The sequence below is a fragment of the Schistocerca nitens genome, chromosome 7 (assembly GCF_023898315.1).
Source record: "Schistocerca nitens isolate TAMUIC-IGC-003100 chromosome 7, iqSchNite1.1, whole genome shotgun sequence".
Classification (NCBI taxonomy): domain Eukaryota; kingdom Metazoa; phylum Arthropoda; class Insecta; order Orthoptera; family Acrididae; genus Schistocerca; species Schistocerca nitens.
Window position 1 is genome coordinate 16,357,735 of NC_064620.1, and position 19,547 is coordinate 16,377,281.

At 37.5% G+C, this 19,547-nt stretch overlaps 1 protein-coding gene across 1 annotated transcript in view; it reads right to left on the reverse strand.

The window, feature by feature from the left end:
• Nucleotides 1-19,547, reverse strand: part of LOC126195208 (odorant receptor Or1-like) — a 187,305-nt gene that overhangs the window by 23,885 nt on the left and 143,873 nt on the right. Inside the window, exon 5 of the mRNA XM_049933725.1 lies at nt 16,660-16,815. Within this exon, the coding sequence (XP_049789682.1) occupies nt 16,660-16,815 (156 nt within the window). The remainder of the gene's footprint in view (nt 1-16,659; nt 16,816-19,547) is intronic.

The window sequence follows — 19,547 nt, forward strand, 5'->3', positions numbered from 1 at the left end:
CTTTACTTGTTGGCATCAAAAATATACTTCCTGACACTGGTGTTCCTCTGAATTTGTATTTATGATTTTTAAGCTGATTGTTTATGCTGGAGCCAACAGAAGCAAAGTAATTGTTAAATAGATCTGCTATCTTATTCTGATCAGTTTCTATTGTGCCGTTTATCATCAAGTGATTTTCAGTTGTATGTTTCCCAGATTTACCAATTTCTCTATTTACTAGTGACCATGATGTTTTGGAGATATTATTTGAGTTCTGAATGACACTTTCAAAATGTTTCTGTTTTTCTGAAATTAGGAGGTCTACATAGTATTTCTGATACTTTTTGAACTCTTATTTTAATTTTTTATTGCTCAAGTCATTTAACATAGCATACTCATACCATCTTAGTTTTTCTTTAGCTTCAGTGACTGAACTTGATATCCAGTTTCGGGTTACAGCATGTGACTGAATTCTCTTTTTTATTAATGGACATGCTTGATTAAGAATGTAGAATAGTTCACTTGAGAATTTGCCATAACTATGAAGTGTAGTTAGAACACTGTTCCAATCCACATTCCTTAGCATATTATTCAACTGAGTTATATTTTGGTCTGTATTCATCCTAATATATCTATAGCAACTGTGTGTAGGAACCTTTTTTATGTGCACACTTAGTTCTACTGCATGGTGGTCTGACAAAGCACTTATAATAACAGAACGTGTAAGATCGTAACGACGAATACCAGTGATTATGTTATCTATTGCAGACTGGCATGTTTCAGTCTCCCTGGTTGCAGTGTTTATCAGGTATCTTACATTATATTCATGCAGAGTATTCTTGAATAGTCTAGTGTGTAACTTATCTGCTAATACATTTATGTTGAAATCTCCTATAATTACTAACTTGTTCAGGTGTGATATAAAAACATTCTCTATCATGTCACAAAACTTTGTTAAGAAAACTTCGAAGTTTCCACCTGGCGGTCTATATAAACATATAACATCAATTTCATCATTTGGTATCTTTATACGTGCTGCACATAATTCAATTGTTCCTTCTAATGAATATTTACTTACATTTATAGAATTAAAATCAAATGTGCTCTTTACATACATTGATACACCCCCACCTCTGATAGTAGATCTGCAAAACTTATTAGCTAGTACCATGTTTAGAGGTTTAAAAAGTTCTAATTTGGCATCAGGTAGCCAGTGTTCACTAATACCAAGCACATCAGGCATAGTTTCATTTACAAACACGTCTAATTGTTCATATTTCTTGCTCAAGCCCTGTACATTCTGGTGGATTATTTTAAAGTTGCTAATACCTTGTTGTAGATTTCTCTGCTTTACCGACTTAAATAAGGTCAAATCTCTGTTTCTCTTGTGGGCTTCCTCTTCTTTCTGGTTTCCACTAAAAAATCATTTAGATGGGATGGAGGCACTGGCTTCCGTCTGCTGTCTGAAGTTTTTTTAGTCGACAGTATTCAGTATTCAGTTTATTCACCATTGACCACTTACAGCGGAATAGGTCTGAACATTAAATATACAATTAACAATAACTTTACAGTAAAGTTTTTACAATTTAATTCTTTTTCTTTTAGGAATATTCTTATATACTAATGTCAATGCTTATTTCAAAATATTCTGTTATCTTATAAAATGGGTGTTTGAGAAGCCAGTCATAAACCTTACGTTTGAAAATATTATTGGTCAGTGACCGAGCAGATGCTGGAAGTTTATTGAAGAGTTTTAAACTCATTATTTTGTGTGAGTTTGCAGTCTTTGTGAGTCTGTGTCTTGGTATGTCAAAGTCCAGTTTGCCTCTGGTGTTGTGGGGATGTATGTTCTCTCTGGTTTCGAACTCATTTAAGTTGCTTTTGACATAAAGCAGTGCTGTGTAGATGTATAGATTCACCACAGTTAATATCATGTGCTTGATAAAGAGGGGACGGCAGTGTTCCTTGGGCTTAGCTTTGCTTATTATTCTGATTACTTTTTTTTGAATTTTCAGTATTTCACTGACAAAGCAAGAATGTCCCCATAACAATATGCCGTAGGAAATGTGTGACTGAAAGAGGCCAAAATATACCACCTTTAGATACTCATTAGTGACTACACCTGTCAGTCTCCAGATGAGATAACACACTCTTGCTATTCTCTTGCAGATATGGCTAATGTGTTCCTCCCAGTTTAATTTTGAGTCAATGTGGAATCCCAACAATTTTATTGATTTGCTTTCAACAGCTGTAGTTAAACCCAGAATTAGTTCTTGTGTTTTATCAGGATTACACAGGAGTTCATTAGAAGAAAACCAATTCATTACTAGTTCTAGTTTTTCCTGTGTTGCCTGATGCAGTTCTGTTGTGTCATGGTGTGTATTGAGCAACGTTGTATCATCAGCATAACACACAACTGAATTTGCTCCTACGTGGTAAGGTAAGTCATTAATTGCAATGATAAATAGAAAAGGACCTAGGACCGAGCCCTGAGGCACTCCAGTCCGAACTTCCTTCAGTGAGGAGCATCTATTTTTAATTGATACATACTGTCTCCTGTTACTTAAGTATGATTCGATTACATCCAAAGATGGTTTGTGTATGCCATAAAATTCCAGTTTTGCAAGTAGGGTGTTAGATGGTATGCAGTCGAAGGCTTTGCTAAGATCGCACAGTACGACTGATACTAGATCCTTATTTTCGAATGCAGTTAACACCTGGTTAACAACTTCAGTGACAGCAGTAGTGGTGTTTTTACCATGCTGATATGCAAACTGTCTGTTGGAGAGGAGATCATGCTTATCAAAATAGTTATTTAGTTGACTGTACATTACATATTCAAAAACTTTAGAGAAAATTGGGACAATAGAAACTGGTCGATAGTTTTGGGGCAGATGCTTATCTCCCTTTTTAAAGACTGGTATTACTTTAGCAGTTTTGAGTGCATCTGGGAAAACTCCAGATTCTAAACACATATTAAAAATGAAAGAAAGAGGTTGACAGATAAGGTGTATTATTTTTTTCATTACATAGTTAGAAAACCAATAACAGTCCATACTTTTTGAGTTGGTGAACCTTGCCACAGCTTTTACAATATCCTCTGGGGTGACAACATTCCAGTGGAAAGTATACATACTATGGGGTACAGCACCAAGATGATCTAGTGCACAAGTGCCATTTTGCTTGATTTTGTTTTTCAGCTCACTCACTGAGGTTAGGAAGTAATTATTTACTTCTTCTGGGACCAGCATTGCATCTTGTGTACAGGTTTGTGAATTATATTGGTTGATGATATCCCACGCTGCTTTACATTTGTTGGCAGCACTTTCAATGTAATGTTCACATGCTTGTTTTTTGGCCAAGGACAGTTTGTCTTTGTAGATTTTTTTACATTTTAGGTAAGCTCTATAAGAAGTATTATCTAGCTCAGGTCCTTGTTTACAAGAATTTTTATATATTCTGTACAGTCTGAGCATCTCCTCCCTAGTGAGAGCTAGCTCATCTGTATACCATTTTAGCTGTTTGTTTTTCTGTTTATGCTTAGGGCTACTTTTGATTAATGGTGAGCAGGAGTACCATAACTCTATGAGTATTTCCAGGAATTTGTTAAACACCATTTCACCAGCATCCTTTCCAGGTTGTGTGTTGTATACAAAGTCCCAGTTAACATAAGATATTCTGTCAATAAATAGATTAATATATTCATCTTTCTGCCCTCTTACCCATGTGGCATTAGACTTGATTCTGGCTGATTTAGGCAACTGATCACAGGAGAATGTTAAAATCAATGGTTCATGATCAGCTAGGGCTCCACTGGCAAGTCTGACGTCGTACATATCTCTAGAAAGATTTACTATAATATTATCTAAGCACGCCTTATCCCGTGTTGGTGTGTAATTTGTACATTGTAAATTTAGTGATCTTAAGATATTAAAAAACGTTCTAGTAACATGTTCATCACTGTTGGCCATTTCAATGTTGAAATCGCCACAGATAATTAGTTTTATGTTAGATTTTAGTATTTCCCTCATAAGCAGCTCAAATCTTTCGAAAAATATATTTACATCTCCTCCTGGTGATCTATATAAGCTAACAATTATAGTATTCTCTACGTTTAGTCTTATACAGCTAAATTCTCCATCTAGTTCTGTACAGTAAGAGCTAACATCTATTTTAGTAAACATTATACTATCTTTAACAAATATTAGGGCACCTCCATTCTTTCTTTCACTTCTACACATAATGTCTCCAACAGCATACCCCTGAGGAACAAAATATTGTACTTGATCGTCTGTCAGCCAATGTTCTGAGATACAAACAACATCAACGTTTTCAATACTGCAAAAATGTTCTAATTGTAATACTTTGTTCCTAATGCAGCAAATGTTCGTTTGCATCACAGTAACATTTTTATCTTTATTGCTTATTGTCTGAGAACACTCTCTCATTCGAATGTCGCTTTTAGCACCTAGTTCAAGTACAGGAGGTTTATTACCCGCCGATTCACAAACTTTTATACTAAAAAATGACGTACATTCCAGGTATTACTCAAACCGCTACTTTCGTAGATCGTTTTATTCCGTGTGAGTCTTTCTTTAATTATTTCATTGACACGTTCGCACACAAACTTTTTCCCTTCATAGTTTAGGTGGTGCCCGTGTCTGGTGTGAAGGTTACGCTTAAGTTTACTTATATCGACCACAGCACAATTGGCGTATTCAGAGCACAGTTTCTTTATTTTAATATTTGTTCTTCGAATTTCTTTATTAACGCACGAACTATAGATTAGATCGTGCCTATGAGGCACTGTAGCAACAACTGTGTTCTTTGATTTATTTTTTTCCAGAAAGTTCTGAAGCACTTTTACGCAGACATCTGCTTCATTTTTCGCAACATCATTTGATCCCGTTATGCATACGACGAAGTCATGTTCTTGCGTGGATTTTGTTTGAATGCAAGCATCTAAAACGTGTTTAGTTCCCGCTCCAGGTTTAACAACACTGGTCACTGCTAAGTCTCGATTTATTTCTCGAAACATACTTGATAAATTCCTGCCATGGCTATCTGTTAGAAAAAGCACACTGTTATTTTTACCTGTTGTTTCCCGTTTATCAACATTTTCCCCAGAGTGACCATTCGTTTTCAGCGCATTGTCTTTTGAATGGTCTGGATAATTTACACTGTCTTTAACACCGTCACTGGACTGCAGAACACCGTATTTGTTTTTATCCGTAAATGTAACTGCTGTTGCAAAGTTCGTTTTTATTTTTCCAGCTAATGTCCTACCTTTGTGTCTCACTTCTGTCCACTCGGACGATTTGTGCCTTTCGTCAGGTGCCACTTCGGATGATTTGTTCTTCAACCGTAGTTCCCGATTTTCATTCTTGAGTGTGGTGATTTCGCTTCTTAAAGTGTTGACTAAGAATTGTAGACCTGAAACTCGTTCACTTAAATTTGTTATTTCGACGTTACAATTCTCGCACACTCCCTTTTTTAGTACATAACTGTAACTTTTTCTCGTCTTAGGGTTACACACTTCTACACTCGCGGCCATTGGAGTTGATTCTGCTGCTATTTTGGATGGCTCTGCTGTTGCTAATGATGGTTCTGTTGCTTTTGCTATTTGTGTAACCGTTCTTGATGCTTTTACTACTTTTGGTGGAGTTGGTCCATCTACCATTGATTCTGTTGCTGTTGCTGGTAGCAGAGGTGGCTCTGCTGTTGATGTAGCTGCTGTTGCTACTTTTGTTGTTGTTGTTGCTGTGATTGTTTCTGATGCTTTTAAAAATTTTGTGGAAATACTTCTGCAGGTGCTTGCTTTAAAACTGTTGGAGCTAATGGTAATGACATGCTGTAACTATGTTTGTTCAGTCTCTCTAACATTTCACTGACTTTTCCACACAAAAGTTTCTTGCCCTTTTTGTTCAGATGCATCCCATGTTTCGTGAAGCAGCCTCTCTTAAGAAAATCTGTACAAAGAAAGTTTGTATTTGGATACATTTTGCATATTTCCTGAAATTGTGAGTTGGCTTCCCTAATTTCAGCGTTTACATACGAAGTGGGGATAAGGTCATGTCTACAAGGAATGCTAGTGACAATCACGTTCTGCTTCTTACAAGGGAACCTCCCCATCGCAACCCCCTCAGATTTAGTTATAAGTTGCCACAGTGGAGAGACCTTGAAAAACAGAACACAGATAAATCAAGAAAACAGGAAGAAGTTGTGTGTAACTATGAAAAATAAGCAAAATATACAAACTGATTAGCCCATGCACAATATAGGCAACATAAAGGACAGTGTCAGGTCAGGAGCACCGTGGTCCCATGGTTAGCGTGAGCAGCTGCGGATCGAGAGGTCCTTGGTTCAAGTCTTCCTTCGAGCGAAAATTTTAATTTTTTCTTTTCAGACAATTATCAAAGTTCAAGTACTCGCACATAATCAACTTCGCTCTCCAAAATTCCAGGACATGTTCAGATTTGCTTGGACATATGCAGGATTTGACGGTCTACACACGGAAAAATTTGAAAACGTTAAAAACATGTGTTTTGACGGAGCACAGGGAAAAGTGTGCGACTGTGTGACTTTTATATTCATTTGTTGCAGTTCATGTCACAAACTCTTATGTTTTCATCACTTTTTTGGGAGTAATTATCACATCCACAAGAAAACCTAAATCGGGCAACATAGAAGAATCTTTTTACCCACTCGCCAAGTGTACAAGTTAGGTGGGTCGACAACATATTCCTGTCATGTGACGCACATGCCGTCACCAGTGTCATATAGAATATATCAGACGTGTTTTCCTGTGGAGGAATCGGTTGACCTATGACCTTGCGATCAAATGATTTCGGTTCCCATTGGAGAGACACATCCTTTCGTCTACTAATCGCACGGTTTTGTGGTGCGGTCGCAAAACACAGACACTAATCTTATTACAGTGAACAGAGACGTCAATGAACGAATGGACAGATCATAACTTTGCGAAAATAAAGAAAAATTTTCGCTCGAGGGGAGACTTGAACCAAAGACCTCTCGTTCCGCAGCCGCTTACACTAACCACGGGACCACAGCACTCCTCAGCTCAAACGATCCTTGATGTTGCCTATCATCGCGTAGACTACTCAGTTTGTATATTTTGCTTATTTTTTTATAGTTCCATACAACTTCTTCCTGTTTTCTCGATTGATCTGTGTTCAGTTTTTCAAGGCCTATCCACTGTGCCAACTTATAACTAAATCTGAGGGGGGTGCGATGGGGAGGTTCCCTTGTTAGTACCGTCCAGAAATTTCCTTAAGTTGTGCACAGCATTCAGTAACTCATTCCTGTACACATCATTGGCACCTCCAATCAATAAAATATAACGATTTTTGCTTTTTTTTTTGTTGTCTTTTATGACGTACTTTATAATTTCCTGCATTGGAGCGCCTGGTTTTACGCAACTGTAGGCTTTTAAGTCATGATGATTATTGAGAATTTCCACAAGATGGCGTCCATGGCTATCAGAGTAAATATTTAGGCCTACCTCATTTTCTGTGCTGTTGGCAGAGTACGATATTTTTGGCGTAAATACTGATGTTTCAGCGGGTTCAGTAAGAAGCTGAATCATGTTTTCTACTAATTTAATGTACTTTCTAGCTGCTTTTAAGTCTTTGAGTACTTCATTTTTCACACTTAGTTCGAGTTCAGTGTTACACATCTCTGTGGCAGCTTCTCGGCCGTTACACGGATGATTACAGTCACACGAAAATACATTATTGCGATTTACTTTTGCGAAGCACCTTGAATGATACCATATATGTTTTACTGGACACGTTCTAACACCGGTGAAGTTAGAAATACTATTAATAAACTAAAAACTAAAACGTCTTGTGCTATTGATGGAATTCCACACAAGGTAATCAAACATAGTTCTACCAGTATAGATACTCACCTAACTGACATTATTAATACTTCTTTCAGGACAGGGCTGTTCCCATCAAAACTAGAACTCTCCATAATAAAGCAACTTCACAAAAAGGATAGTACAGCTGACATAAATAAGTATAGGCAAGTGTCATTATTGTCAGGTTTCTCTGAAGTAATTGAAAGAGTAATGTATGAAAGGCTAACTGACTACCTAAATAAAAATAAAATACTGACTAATGCTCAAAATGTGTTTAGAAAGAACAGATCCACAGAGACGGCAGTCTTTCAATTCATGAAAATGGTCCTAAATGCCTTGGACAAGAACGAATTACGTTGTGAGATATTCTTAGATTTGTCTAAAGCGTTTGACCCAATCAGCCATGACTTATTGCTTATGAAACTAGAATTTTATGGGGTCCGGGGACTTGCCTTCGAATGGTTCAAGTCTTATCTCTCTGATAGACAACAAGGTAAAGAGTATCTTTCAGATTTCAAAAAAACTAGCTATGGAATGCCCCAGGGCTCCATATTAGGCCCAAAGTTGTTCTTGGTGTAAATAAACGATTTGCCAACCATCTGACAGTTGCAGAAAAGGTGATGTTCGCTGATGACACTAGCATTTTTATAAAAGTTTTCACCAAGAATAATCTACAGCAGAGTGTCTCTTGGACAATAAATGAGACAGGAAAATGGTTTAGCGATAATGCTTTGATCACAAATAAGAATAAAATGGTATTGATGAATTTCAGTAATATTAAGAGTAAAGCTAGAAGAAGAGTAAAAGCTGAGTTAGGGAACTATGTTATTGCACAAGCTCCATACAGAAAATTCCTAGGTATATGGGTGGATGAGCACTTAAGATCGGAAAAGCATCTAGAGGGTTTGAGTAAAAACCTAAGTAAATGCTGCTATGTGCTAAGAATGCTTCGGGAATGTTGCAACACTGGATCATTGCTGTGTGACTATTATAATTATATGAACAGTTTGCTTAGATATGGTGTGATCTTCTGGGGAAATACAGGTATGGCAAAACAAGCTTTCAGACTTCAAAAAAGGGCTATTAGAATAATGAAAGGGGCTCCCTGCAGAGTGCCACGCAGGGAAATATTTTAAGAATTTAAAATAATGACTCATCCTATCTTATACATTTATGAATGTGTGTGCTTTCTGAAAACTCACAAAGAATTGTCAACATTAAATAATCAGGTTCATAACTTACTAGGTAAAGATGGCGGTGAAAAAAGGTTCACGAAAATTGAGTTCCGCAAAAAACGTAAAAAAGAATGAGTGTTATGTATTCAGTGCAAAAAAAGTATCATTGTTCGACCTGGAAAATGTTACTGCTGCGAAGTTAAAGCAAAAAACGCAAACGAAATCATTACAAGATCAAAATCTAGTGAAAAAACCGTAGCAAATGCAAATTCAGTGACATCGACATGTAAACATTGCGATGATTTTCGTCTCGTTTTAACTGCAAAAAACAGTGAAATCAGTGAACTTAAAAGGACTGTAGCCTTATTGGAGAAACAGCTGCAACATCTTGGCTGTAAAACTCAACAAACAGAGCATCGTCTGAACCTGGAAGAAATATAGGCTATGAGTGATGTAATCAAAGGAAGAACTACTGTGGAAACCAGTACAAAACTTGTAAATAATAAAGTAAGTGCATCAAATAGTTATAATGACAAATGTGATTCCACAAACAATGTCAATCAGGAACATATGAGTCCAGATAATAATTACAAACAACAACAGCCGTGCACTGTAAATTTTTCGCGCATGTCGCATCCTAAACAAAGAAATGTGATTAAAAAATCAGTCGACTGGCCTCAAGTGTGCAAAAAAGAACAAGAAGTGTTGATTTTTGCCGATAATCATGGACGTCAGAAAGCAGAAAAGGTAGCAGATACACAAACTAACGCAAGTGTCCAAGCCTTTGTCAAACCAGGAGCAGGCATTGCAGAAGTGACAAAAACAGTGGTAAAATCGTGTGAAAACCTTAACCCAAAAGACTGTGTCGTGATTTTTGCAGGTGCGAATGATGTTGCCAGAGATAAAGGTAGTGAACTCATCACTGTTCTTGAAAGTGTGCTACCCAAATTAGGCAACACAAATGTAGCTGTTGTAAATCAACCACACAGATACGACCTTCCTCCTTGGTCATGTGTAAATAAATTAATAGAAAGAGTAAACAAAGAGATAGATACTGTATGCAAAAAGTTTCTGTATGTGAACTTAATAAATGTAAGCACGTTAGACAGGTCCATGCACACCAGCCATGGCCTTCATTTAAATCACAGTGGGAAACAATTTTTGGTTGAAGAAATCTGTCATCTAGGAAATTGGAATCACAATAGGCCTAATATAGAAGCAGTCCAAAGTACTTTGGACAAATGGGTCATAAAGAAAGATGCGATGTCTTATAAAAAGGGTCAAAAACATTTTTTAGGGAAGTAGACTGTATCACAAAAAATGTGATGCAGAATTAAATTGTAAATATAGACTGAAGATTGTACACCAGCATGTACAGTCATTAACAAACAAAGTTGATGAAATAAATATACGATGGAACATTTTTTGAACATTTTCAAGCATAATTTTGCCATAGCTTTTCCACAAAGGAAAGTTATTTCCAAGAGCACAGATAGATTCAGAAACTGGATTACACCAGGCATCAGAGTATCTTGTAAAAGGAAGCGGTAACTTTTTCTGCAGTCAAGAACTAATAGCAGTCCAGAATTTATTAATTATTTCAAAAAATACAAGCTAGTTTTGAAACGCATCACAAAGGAGGCAAAAATTAAGGAAAATGACAAATATATTATGAAGTCATCCAATAAAACTAAGTCCATGTGGAAAGCTGTGCAGAATCTTACTGGGAAGAAGACAACTCACAAAAATATTGTGATATCACATGATCGCAAGAATTTCACTGACCTAGGGAAGTTGCAAATAGTTTCAATTCTTACTATGCAACTGTTGCTGGGAAATTAGTGAAGGAAAAATTTGGAAATCCACCTAATACAACATGGAAAGAACTTTCAACTACTGAAATAAATTATATATCCATGTTCCTCAGTCCAGTAAGCCCAACAGAGCTCCTAAATATGATTAATTCATTGAAGAGTAGGTATTCAACTGGTATTGATATTCCAGATTATATTATAAAAATAACAGCAAGACAAATACTTTCACCTTTATTGGACATATGCAATTCATCCTTATCACGTGGTGTCTTCCCTCAGCAACTGAAAATGGCAGAAGTAATACCCCTATATAAAGAAGGCGATCATCAATGTGTGGGTAACTATAGGCCTGTGTCTCTATTGTTGGGGTTTTCGAAAATTATTGAAAAAGTGTTCCTTTCAAAACTAATTACATTCTTCCACAAGAATAATATTATTTCTGGATGTCAACATGGCTTCAGACCACAGAGATCAATTGAAACTGCCACTTTCAATCTGATAAACCATGTCTTAAATGCAGTGGACAACCACAGAAATATCTCAGGTTTATTCTTGGACCTAACAAAAGCTTTTGATGTGATTGATCATTCTATACTCCCAAGGAAGCTCGAATGGTATGGTGTAAGAGGTGTGCCAAATCAGTGGATCAAATCATGTTTGGAATATCGCTCTCAGGTAACTGAAATTAAGTACACGGAAGGAAATGAACTCCAGGTACACCTATCAGAACCATGTGGACTAACTCATGGTGTTCCACAGGGCTCCATTTTAGGTCCCTTTCTTTTTTTGGTCTACATTAATGATTTCCCATCACACGTTAGGGATTCTGAACCAGTACTGTTTGCAGATGACACCAGTCTATTGATTGAAGGGAATAATGAAGAAAATCTTACTGCATCTGCAAAAGATATTACAAAAGGAGTGTCTGAATGGTTTACCAGAAACAGGCTAATAGTTAATCCCCAAAAAACGGTACTCATGAGTCATGAATTTCCACACTGATCAAAATAAAAATCCGGCACAACCTGTAATATGTATAGATAACTGAAACATTAGTGCTGTCAATGAAACTAAATTTCTAGGGATTCATATCCAGGAAAATCTTAAATGGAACACTCATATCACAGCCCTAAATTCAAAACTAGCAAAAATGAGCTACGTGGTAAGAATTCTCTGCAACAGTACTAGTGCAGAAACAGTTAGGGCTGTATACTTTGCTCGTGTACATTCAATACTGAAGTACGGTATCATTTTCTGGGGAAATGTACATCAGGCCATAACAGTTTTCAGGAAACAAAAGGCAATTATAAGAATAATGAAACAAGTGAGCAGCAGAAAATCATGCAAACCTTTCTTTAAAGATCTAAAGATCCTACCCCTTCCCTGCATTTATATACTGGAAGTAGTCACGCATGTCAAAAAAAGCATTCTGAGAAAAGAAAGCCTTTTTCCTCAAAACAAAAGTGTCCATGATTACAGTACCAGGTCAGACAGTGACATACATGTCAATCATTGTAACACCACATTATGCCAAAAAGGTGTATATCATGCAGGAACAAAACTTTACAACAGATTACCAAGACATATAAAATCTCTTACTGAACTACAAAGCTTTAAAAAGTCTGTGACATCCTACCTTCTGAAAAACTGCTACTATTAAGTCTCACAGTATCTTAGGCAAGAAAAAACGTAATTTGTATCTTTAATTGTAGAAATAGGTTATAAATATACAGTATTTCAAAATTTGTAATTATTATCTGTATAGATCCAATTTGTCATAAAAATTTATAAAATTTATTAATATTAATGTCCTGTGTACAATATATGTACTTAAAAAGAGACTTATATGGACAAATAAATAAATAACCACAAAACAAGGAAGAGAGATGATTTTCACTGAGACACCCACAAAAGAGCGCTGTACCAAAAAAAGTGTAAACTACCAGCCCAAAATACTTTTTAGTGCATTGCCTTCTACAGTAAAGAAAATTAAAGAATTTCATAAATTCAACGTAGATCTTAAACAATTTTTACTAACACATAGTTTTTATAACATTGAATAATATCTGAATATGTAAAAGTAATATTATTTATATATACTGACATAAAATATTTGTATTTATTATCAAAGTTCTTGAAACAAACTAAATATAAGAAACTATATTGTAATTGGCTGCATCCATACAATGTATATTGTTAATGGATGAATGAAGAGATTGAATTGAATTGAACTGAATTGACTGAATTGAACTGTTTGAGCCCTAGCCAGCATGTGATGAGCATGGAACGGTATATGAATGGTAAGCTCACAGACATGCACTTAATTTATGGAACAGCTGACTGCAGTGGACAAGCTGCTAGACGCATTTATTGAGAACACTTCCCAGGCAAACATCAATCATGCCACAAATGGCACATTCCATCGTTAGGAAAGAAAGTGTGTCGGATGCCATAGGGACTAGTCCAAGCACCAGCATACCTGTCATTGACTCCAATGTAAGAATGTCTTGTAGCAGCATCAAGGATGTTTTGAACAGAGTTCTCATATTCCTTTCATTTCCAATGAGAGTAATTATTTATTGCACCTTGATGAAGATCCTGTACATGTGCATTTTGCACAGTGATTTCTGCAACAAAGTCGCTGAGATGTGCATTTCCCAGATAAAGTGTTGTTCATTGATAAGGGCATATTCACTACGGATGGAGTATTCAGTCATCATAATGAGCAATAGAAGACTCCCATGGTGTGTGGCACCACGTAGCACATCCATTCACCGTTAATGTCTGGGTGGATTTGGTCAGCGATTTCTTAGTCTGGCCATACCTTTTACCACCTTGCTTGATCACTACAAATTATCAGACCTTTCTGGACCAGATTCTTTCTGGCTTGCTTGAAGATGTTCCTACAAGCGTGAGGTACAGCATGTGGTTCCAACATGGTGAGGTGCCAGCTGATTTTGGATTAGCTGTTCATAGGCACTTGAACAAGTCATTCCCACAGCAGTGGATTGCGCATGGTGGCCAGTCCCTGGCCCCACACTCAACAGATTTGTCAAGCCTTGATTTCTTTCTATGGGGAGCCATGAAATCTCTCATGTACCATTATCCTGTGCAATCTGAATGGATCTCATTGCAAGAATCATCTGCACAGCTGCTACAATCAAATAAACTACTGGTGTGTTTGAGAGCATCTGACAGTCAGTGCTCTGTCAGTGTAAAGCATGCATGGCATCTTGTGGTGCAAAACCTCAGGTATCTGTTGTAACATTAGATATGTATTCATGTCGTACATTGTGTGTGCGCATTATGTCCAATAAATGTTGCAAATGAATCACTCTCTTGTTTCCATTCCGATCTTCGAACTCTGCTACCATTTACCCCTGTGCTGCTGTGCAATTCTCAATCCTTATTATGTGTTGCGCCCCCCCCCCCCCCAAGAAGTTCGTTGCAACATTTCTGGGACACCTTGTATAAGAAGTCTGTAGTTTTCTCCAAACTCAATGACACTACATTAACTCTTATATAAGTAAGTGGTAGATAAGAAAAATTTACTCACCAAGCAGTGGGGGGATTTACCAGACAGAAAAGAATTTTCTTCTCATCCATGAGGTAACTCTCCCCTGACTTTGGATTCTGGGTGACTTTCAAAAATTCTACCTCTTTTCCTACACCTCACGAGTCCTTTTTCTTCACTCATCTTCCTTCCCTTCAACCCTTCTGCCAGAAGAGTAACTACCTCTGAAAGCTCACAAACTGTAATACCGTTTATATGTGTGTTCTGCTGTCACTTGGAGAGTAGTTTTTTTACCTATACAATCACTTTTATTTTCAAAAATTGATTATTTTTGTTGATATAAACTAAATCTTAGTGTGAAGTTGTAGGTAAAAACAGCAGCTGAGATTTGTCGAGGAAGGGCACTGGATTTCTGTTTCTTTCCCCTTCCTAGTAGCTTTTTTCCTCGTGAGACATATGTAGAGTAACATGGAGGTATTTTCCATAGTCATAATTGTGAGTAAATTGGATTTATGGAACGTGATGTATGAATGAAGAAATGCAACTGACAGCAGGCTAAAATTAAATTTATGTAGCAAAAAGTAAAAATTATCAATATACAGTAATGTTAAATTTATGTATCTATGAAACTGCAGACAGCAACATCTAAGTAATTAATTTAGCCAATATGATCAGCATTTTAATGATAAGATGTTCTTTGTAATATTAGTTACAAGCAGAGATTAAGGAAATAGTTATGTTAAGTACTAATATAAGGATAACAATCTAAAATCTGTGGTAAACAGTTTTGTGGATGATTAGCTGTTGTGTGAGAAAATTTTCACTCTTAAAGTGTGAATACATTATGCTGAATATCAGTTGATTCTGAAATGTCTTTAATCACACTATTGTACTATTGTTGTGAGTATACATTGCCATAGTGTCAGATGACCTGAAAGTACTACGGTCAGAAAATCATTAAGCACTAAACAAAGAGATAATATTACCTTCTCTTTAGTGCAATACATATCTCTGACAAGTTAAGAAAAGATTGATGTGCAAGCAGAGCACTGTTAATATTTTAGACACAAACTGACACTTCTAGACTGGCTAATTGTGCCTGAAAAATTTCTAATCAATCACAATTTCTTTAGTAATTTATCAATCACAGTAATGTCATTGCTTAGTTATTTAATAGTTGCTCACAAATTTCGGTTGAGGCATTTTTATGAATCACCAGGCAATGTGTATTTTCCATTTGAAGAACCATTTTAAAATGCAGTACAAAGGACAACTGTAAAAACATTAGCAGAAATACAGAGACACTGTTTAAGTGTCTCGGAAAAAATGATAGGGAGAAGCCAACAGTAGTGGTTAACTCACTGTCTCCATGCCCCAGTTACTAGACACTGACTCGATGGATAGATTGGTGGATGGATGAATGGATAAATGTTAACAAATATGAGAAAGAATCTAGTAGTATCTAATTAAATCGCTAGCGGTAAATGTCTGGAACATGCCACATCACACAAATACATAAGGGTAACATTACAAGGCAATATGAAATGGTATGAACACACAAAATCAGATGTAAAGCAGATGCATGAAAAACAAATTTCTTGATCAGTTCTGTGAAAACAAAGAGCAACTCTTAAGGAGATTGGTTATGTGAAACTAATGTGACCATCTTTTTAGTGCTGATGCAATATTTGAGGTCCTTATGAAGTCAAAGGATTGAGAGACATTGCTAAGGTCATAACAGGTCTGTAAAGCTCATACAAAATAGTAAAAGAAATGATTAGGGAACTTGAATGGGAATTAATGGGAAAAGGTGACATTTTTGTAGTGTAGCAAGAAATACTGTGCAATGATTACGGTTTCCCTCACATATTATGTGAAAGAGATGAGAGAGGTTAAGACATGTATGGAGGCACATACTTAGTCGTTTTCTCTCAACTACAGTAAGGCCTGGCTATTTTCAGTTCAACATAGCCTGTACGGTACACTGGTTTGTGGAAGATATATGTGAGTGCATTTGCAGAAACTGATCACAGCTTTAAATGAAACATCGTTAAGCACCACAAAGTAGAGAGCAAAGCTACAAATGTGTGGACACTGTGACATGTATTTACTGTGAAAGTAAACTTTTCTTACTCTCATACTGAAGTATCAGGGTGGCCAGTGAGGGCTAAAAGCTAATGAGTATGGTCGCATGCTCCACCACATTATGGCATTACGGTGACTACTGACAGACAGCAATGTGCAGATGGGGTGAGGGGCACTTTTCATCTGTTGTGAGTGTGCCAGTGGCCTGACCTGCAGATAGGTGTGCCTGGAGAGCGGGTACATCCTGCCCACAGTGATACGGAGTGGAGTGGCTGCACGTCGCATCAACAGCAGCAGTGCTCTCCGCAGGCGGACGTTGCCCTCTAGCCAACCACTGCTGAATGCAGTTGCTGGCAGACGCTCACTCTGTAAAATGTGCACTGTCTTACATAGTAGCTGTACCACTGCAGTATATCTGAGGGTAAAAAATTTAGTAATAAGCTTAGAAAGTAACACTTTTGAGAAAATGCTTCTTAATACACTGTCCATTAAGTTTTTAAATGCACATGTGGCCAAAACACCAGAGAATACTGTTGCACCCTGAAATGATGTATTTGCTGTAGCCAAGTAAAATTCCTAAGCTTTCCCTGGTAGTGCAAAAAGCTGATGAAGGCAGGTCAAACCATAACAGCTAGACAAAATTTCAACAAAGAGCATCCACTGATATCACAGTTTTATGGGTGCACCACCAAGCTAGATACTTCACATCATTGGTGTAAAGAATGGCAGCTAACTCTAAATATAGATAAATGTAAATTAATGCAGATGAATAGGAAAAATAATCCTGTAATGTTTGAATACACCATTAGTAGTGTAGCGCTTGACACAGTCACGTCGATTAAATATTTGGGTGTAACATTGCAGAGCGATATGAAGTGGGTAAAGCATGTAATGGCAGTTGTGGGGAAGGCGGATAGTCGTCTTAGGTTCATTGGTAGAATTTTGGGAAGATGTGGTTCATCTGTAAAGGAGACCGCTTATAAAACACTAATATGACCTATTCTTGAGTACTGCCCGAGCGTTTGGGATCCCTATCAGGTCGGACTGAGGGAGGACATAGAAGCAATTCAGAGGCGGGCTACTAGATTTGTTACTGGTAGGTTTGATCACCATGCGAGTGTTACGGAAATGTTTCAGGAAGTCGGGTGGGAGTCTCTAGAGGAAAGGAGGCGTTCTTTTCGTGAATCGCTACTGAGGAAATTTAGAGAACCAGCATTTGAGGCTGACTGCCATACAATTTTACTGCCACCAACTTACATTTCGCGTAAAGACCACAAAGATAAGATAAGAGAGATTAGGGCTCGTACAGAGGCATATAGGCAGTCATTTTTCCCTCGTTCTGTTTGGGAGTGGAACAGGAAGAGAAGATGCTAGTTGTGGTACGAGGTACCCTCCGCCACGCATCGTATGGTGGATTGCGGAGTATGTATGTAGATGTAGATGTAGACATAGCAAGGTCAGGCAGCCGAAGGTGCCAAATTACAGACACACCAGAAAAGATGGAGCATCCATAACTCAGATGGCCCAATTTATCCAACCTTAGACTCCAGCTCTGTTACGAGTTTGTAATGTTATGCATATGTAGGCAAGTTATTTGACCACCTAGAATCAGTAGGAGATGAATTTGATTGTGCAGCTGAATTCTAGCTGGCAGGCCCAGGACCAATTGGCATGCTGTGACTGAGCAAGCAGAGGTGATGGCTGGAAACGGTGGAACCAGCACAGGGGATTTGGATGGCAGTTGCTTGCACAGTGTGTGCAGTAAATGCACCAGAAATGGTGGAGTGTAAGATGGTCTGAAATACAGCTACTTACAACTCTTAGAAATTCTATAATAAATCACAGATCCATAATACACTGAAGTGACAAAAGTCATTGGATACCTCCTAATATCATGTCAGACCTCCTTTTGCCTGTTGCAGCAGCAACTCAATGTGGTATGGACTCAACAAGTCATTGGAAGTCTCCTGCAGAAATATTGAGCTATACCGCCTCTATAGCCATCCATAACTGAGAAAGTGTTGCCAGTGCAGGACTTTATGCATGAATAGACATCTCAATTATGTCCCGTAAATGTTCAAGAGGTTTCATGTTTGGCCACCTGGGTGGCCAAATCATTCACTGAAATTGTCCAGGATATTCTTCAAACCAATTGTGAACAACTGTAACCCAGTGACATGGCACATCATCATCCATAAAAATTCCATAATTGTTTAGGAACATTAAGTCCATGCACACCTGCAAATGGTCTCCAAGTAGCCGAACATAACCATTTTCAGTCAATGATCAGTGCAGTTGGAGGAGAGGGCCCAGTCTGTTCCATGTAAACACAGCTCATACCATTATGCAGCCACTATCAGCTTGCACAGTGCCTTGTTGACAACTTAAGTCCATCGCTTCATGGGGTCTGCACCACACATGAACCCTACCATCAGCTCTTAACAGCTAAAATTGGGACTAATCTGACAAGGCCATGATTTTCCAGTCATCTAGGATCCAACCAATGTGGTCACAAGCCCAGGAGAGGTGCTGCAAGCAATGTCATGCTGTCAGCAAAGACACTTGCATTGGCTGTCTGCTGCTATAGCCCATTAATGTCAGATTTCATCACACTGTCCAACAGATATGTTTGTTGAATGTCCCACTATGATTTCTGCGGTTACTTGATGAAATGTTGCTTGTCTGTTAACACTGACGACTCTAGACAAACTCCACTGCTCTTGGTCATTAAGAGAAGGCCATTGGCCACTGCATTCCCCATAGTAAGAGGTAATCCCTGAAATTTGGTATTCTCAGCATGCTCTTGACTCTGTGGATCTTCGAATATTGAATTCCCTATTGATTTCTGATATGGGATGACCCATGCAGTTAGCTCTATAACACTAATCTTCTGTGACACAAGCTAGTGTTACCCTCTGAGAGGATTTAGAATTTTGACAGCCTGTATATCTAATGGATAAGGCATCAGACTGTAATTCTGAATATAGTAAAATTAACAGAAGAACTAAACAGACTTTAACTTTGGGGTTTAATGAAAGTAGAAAATTTTCATATACGAAGGAAAAATGAATGGTCACCAGACCAATTAGGCGCATTAA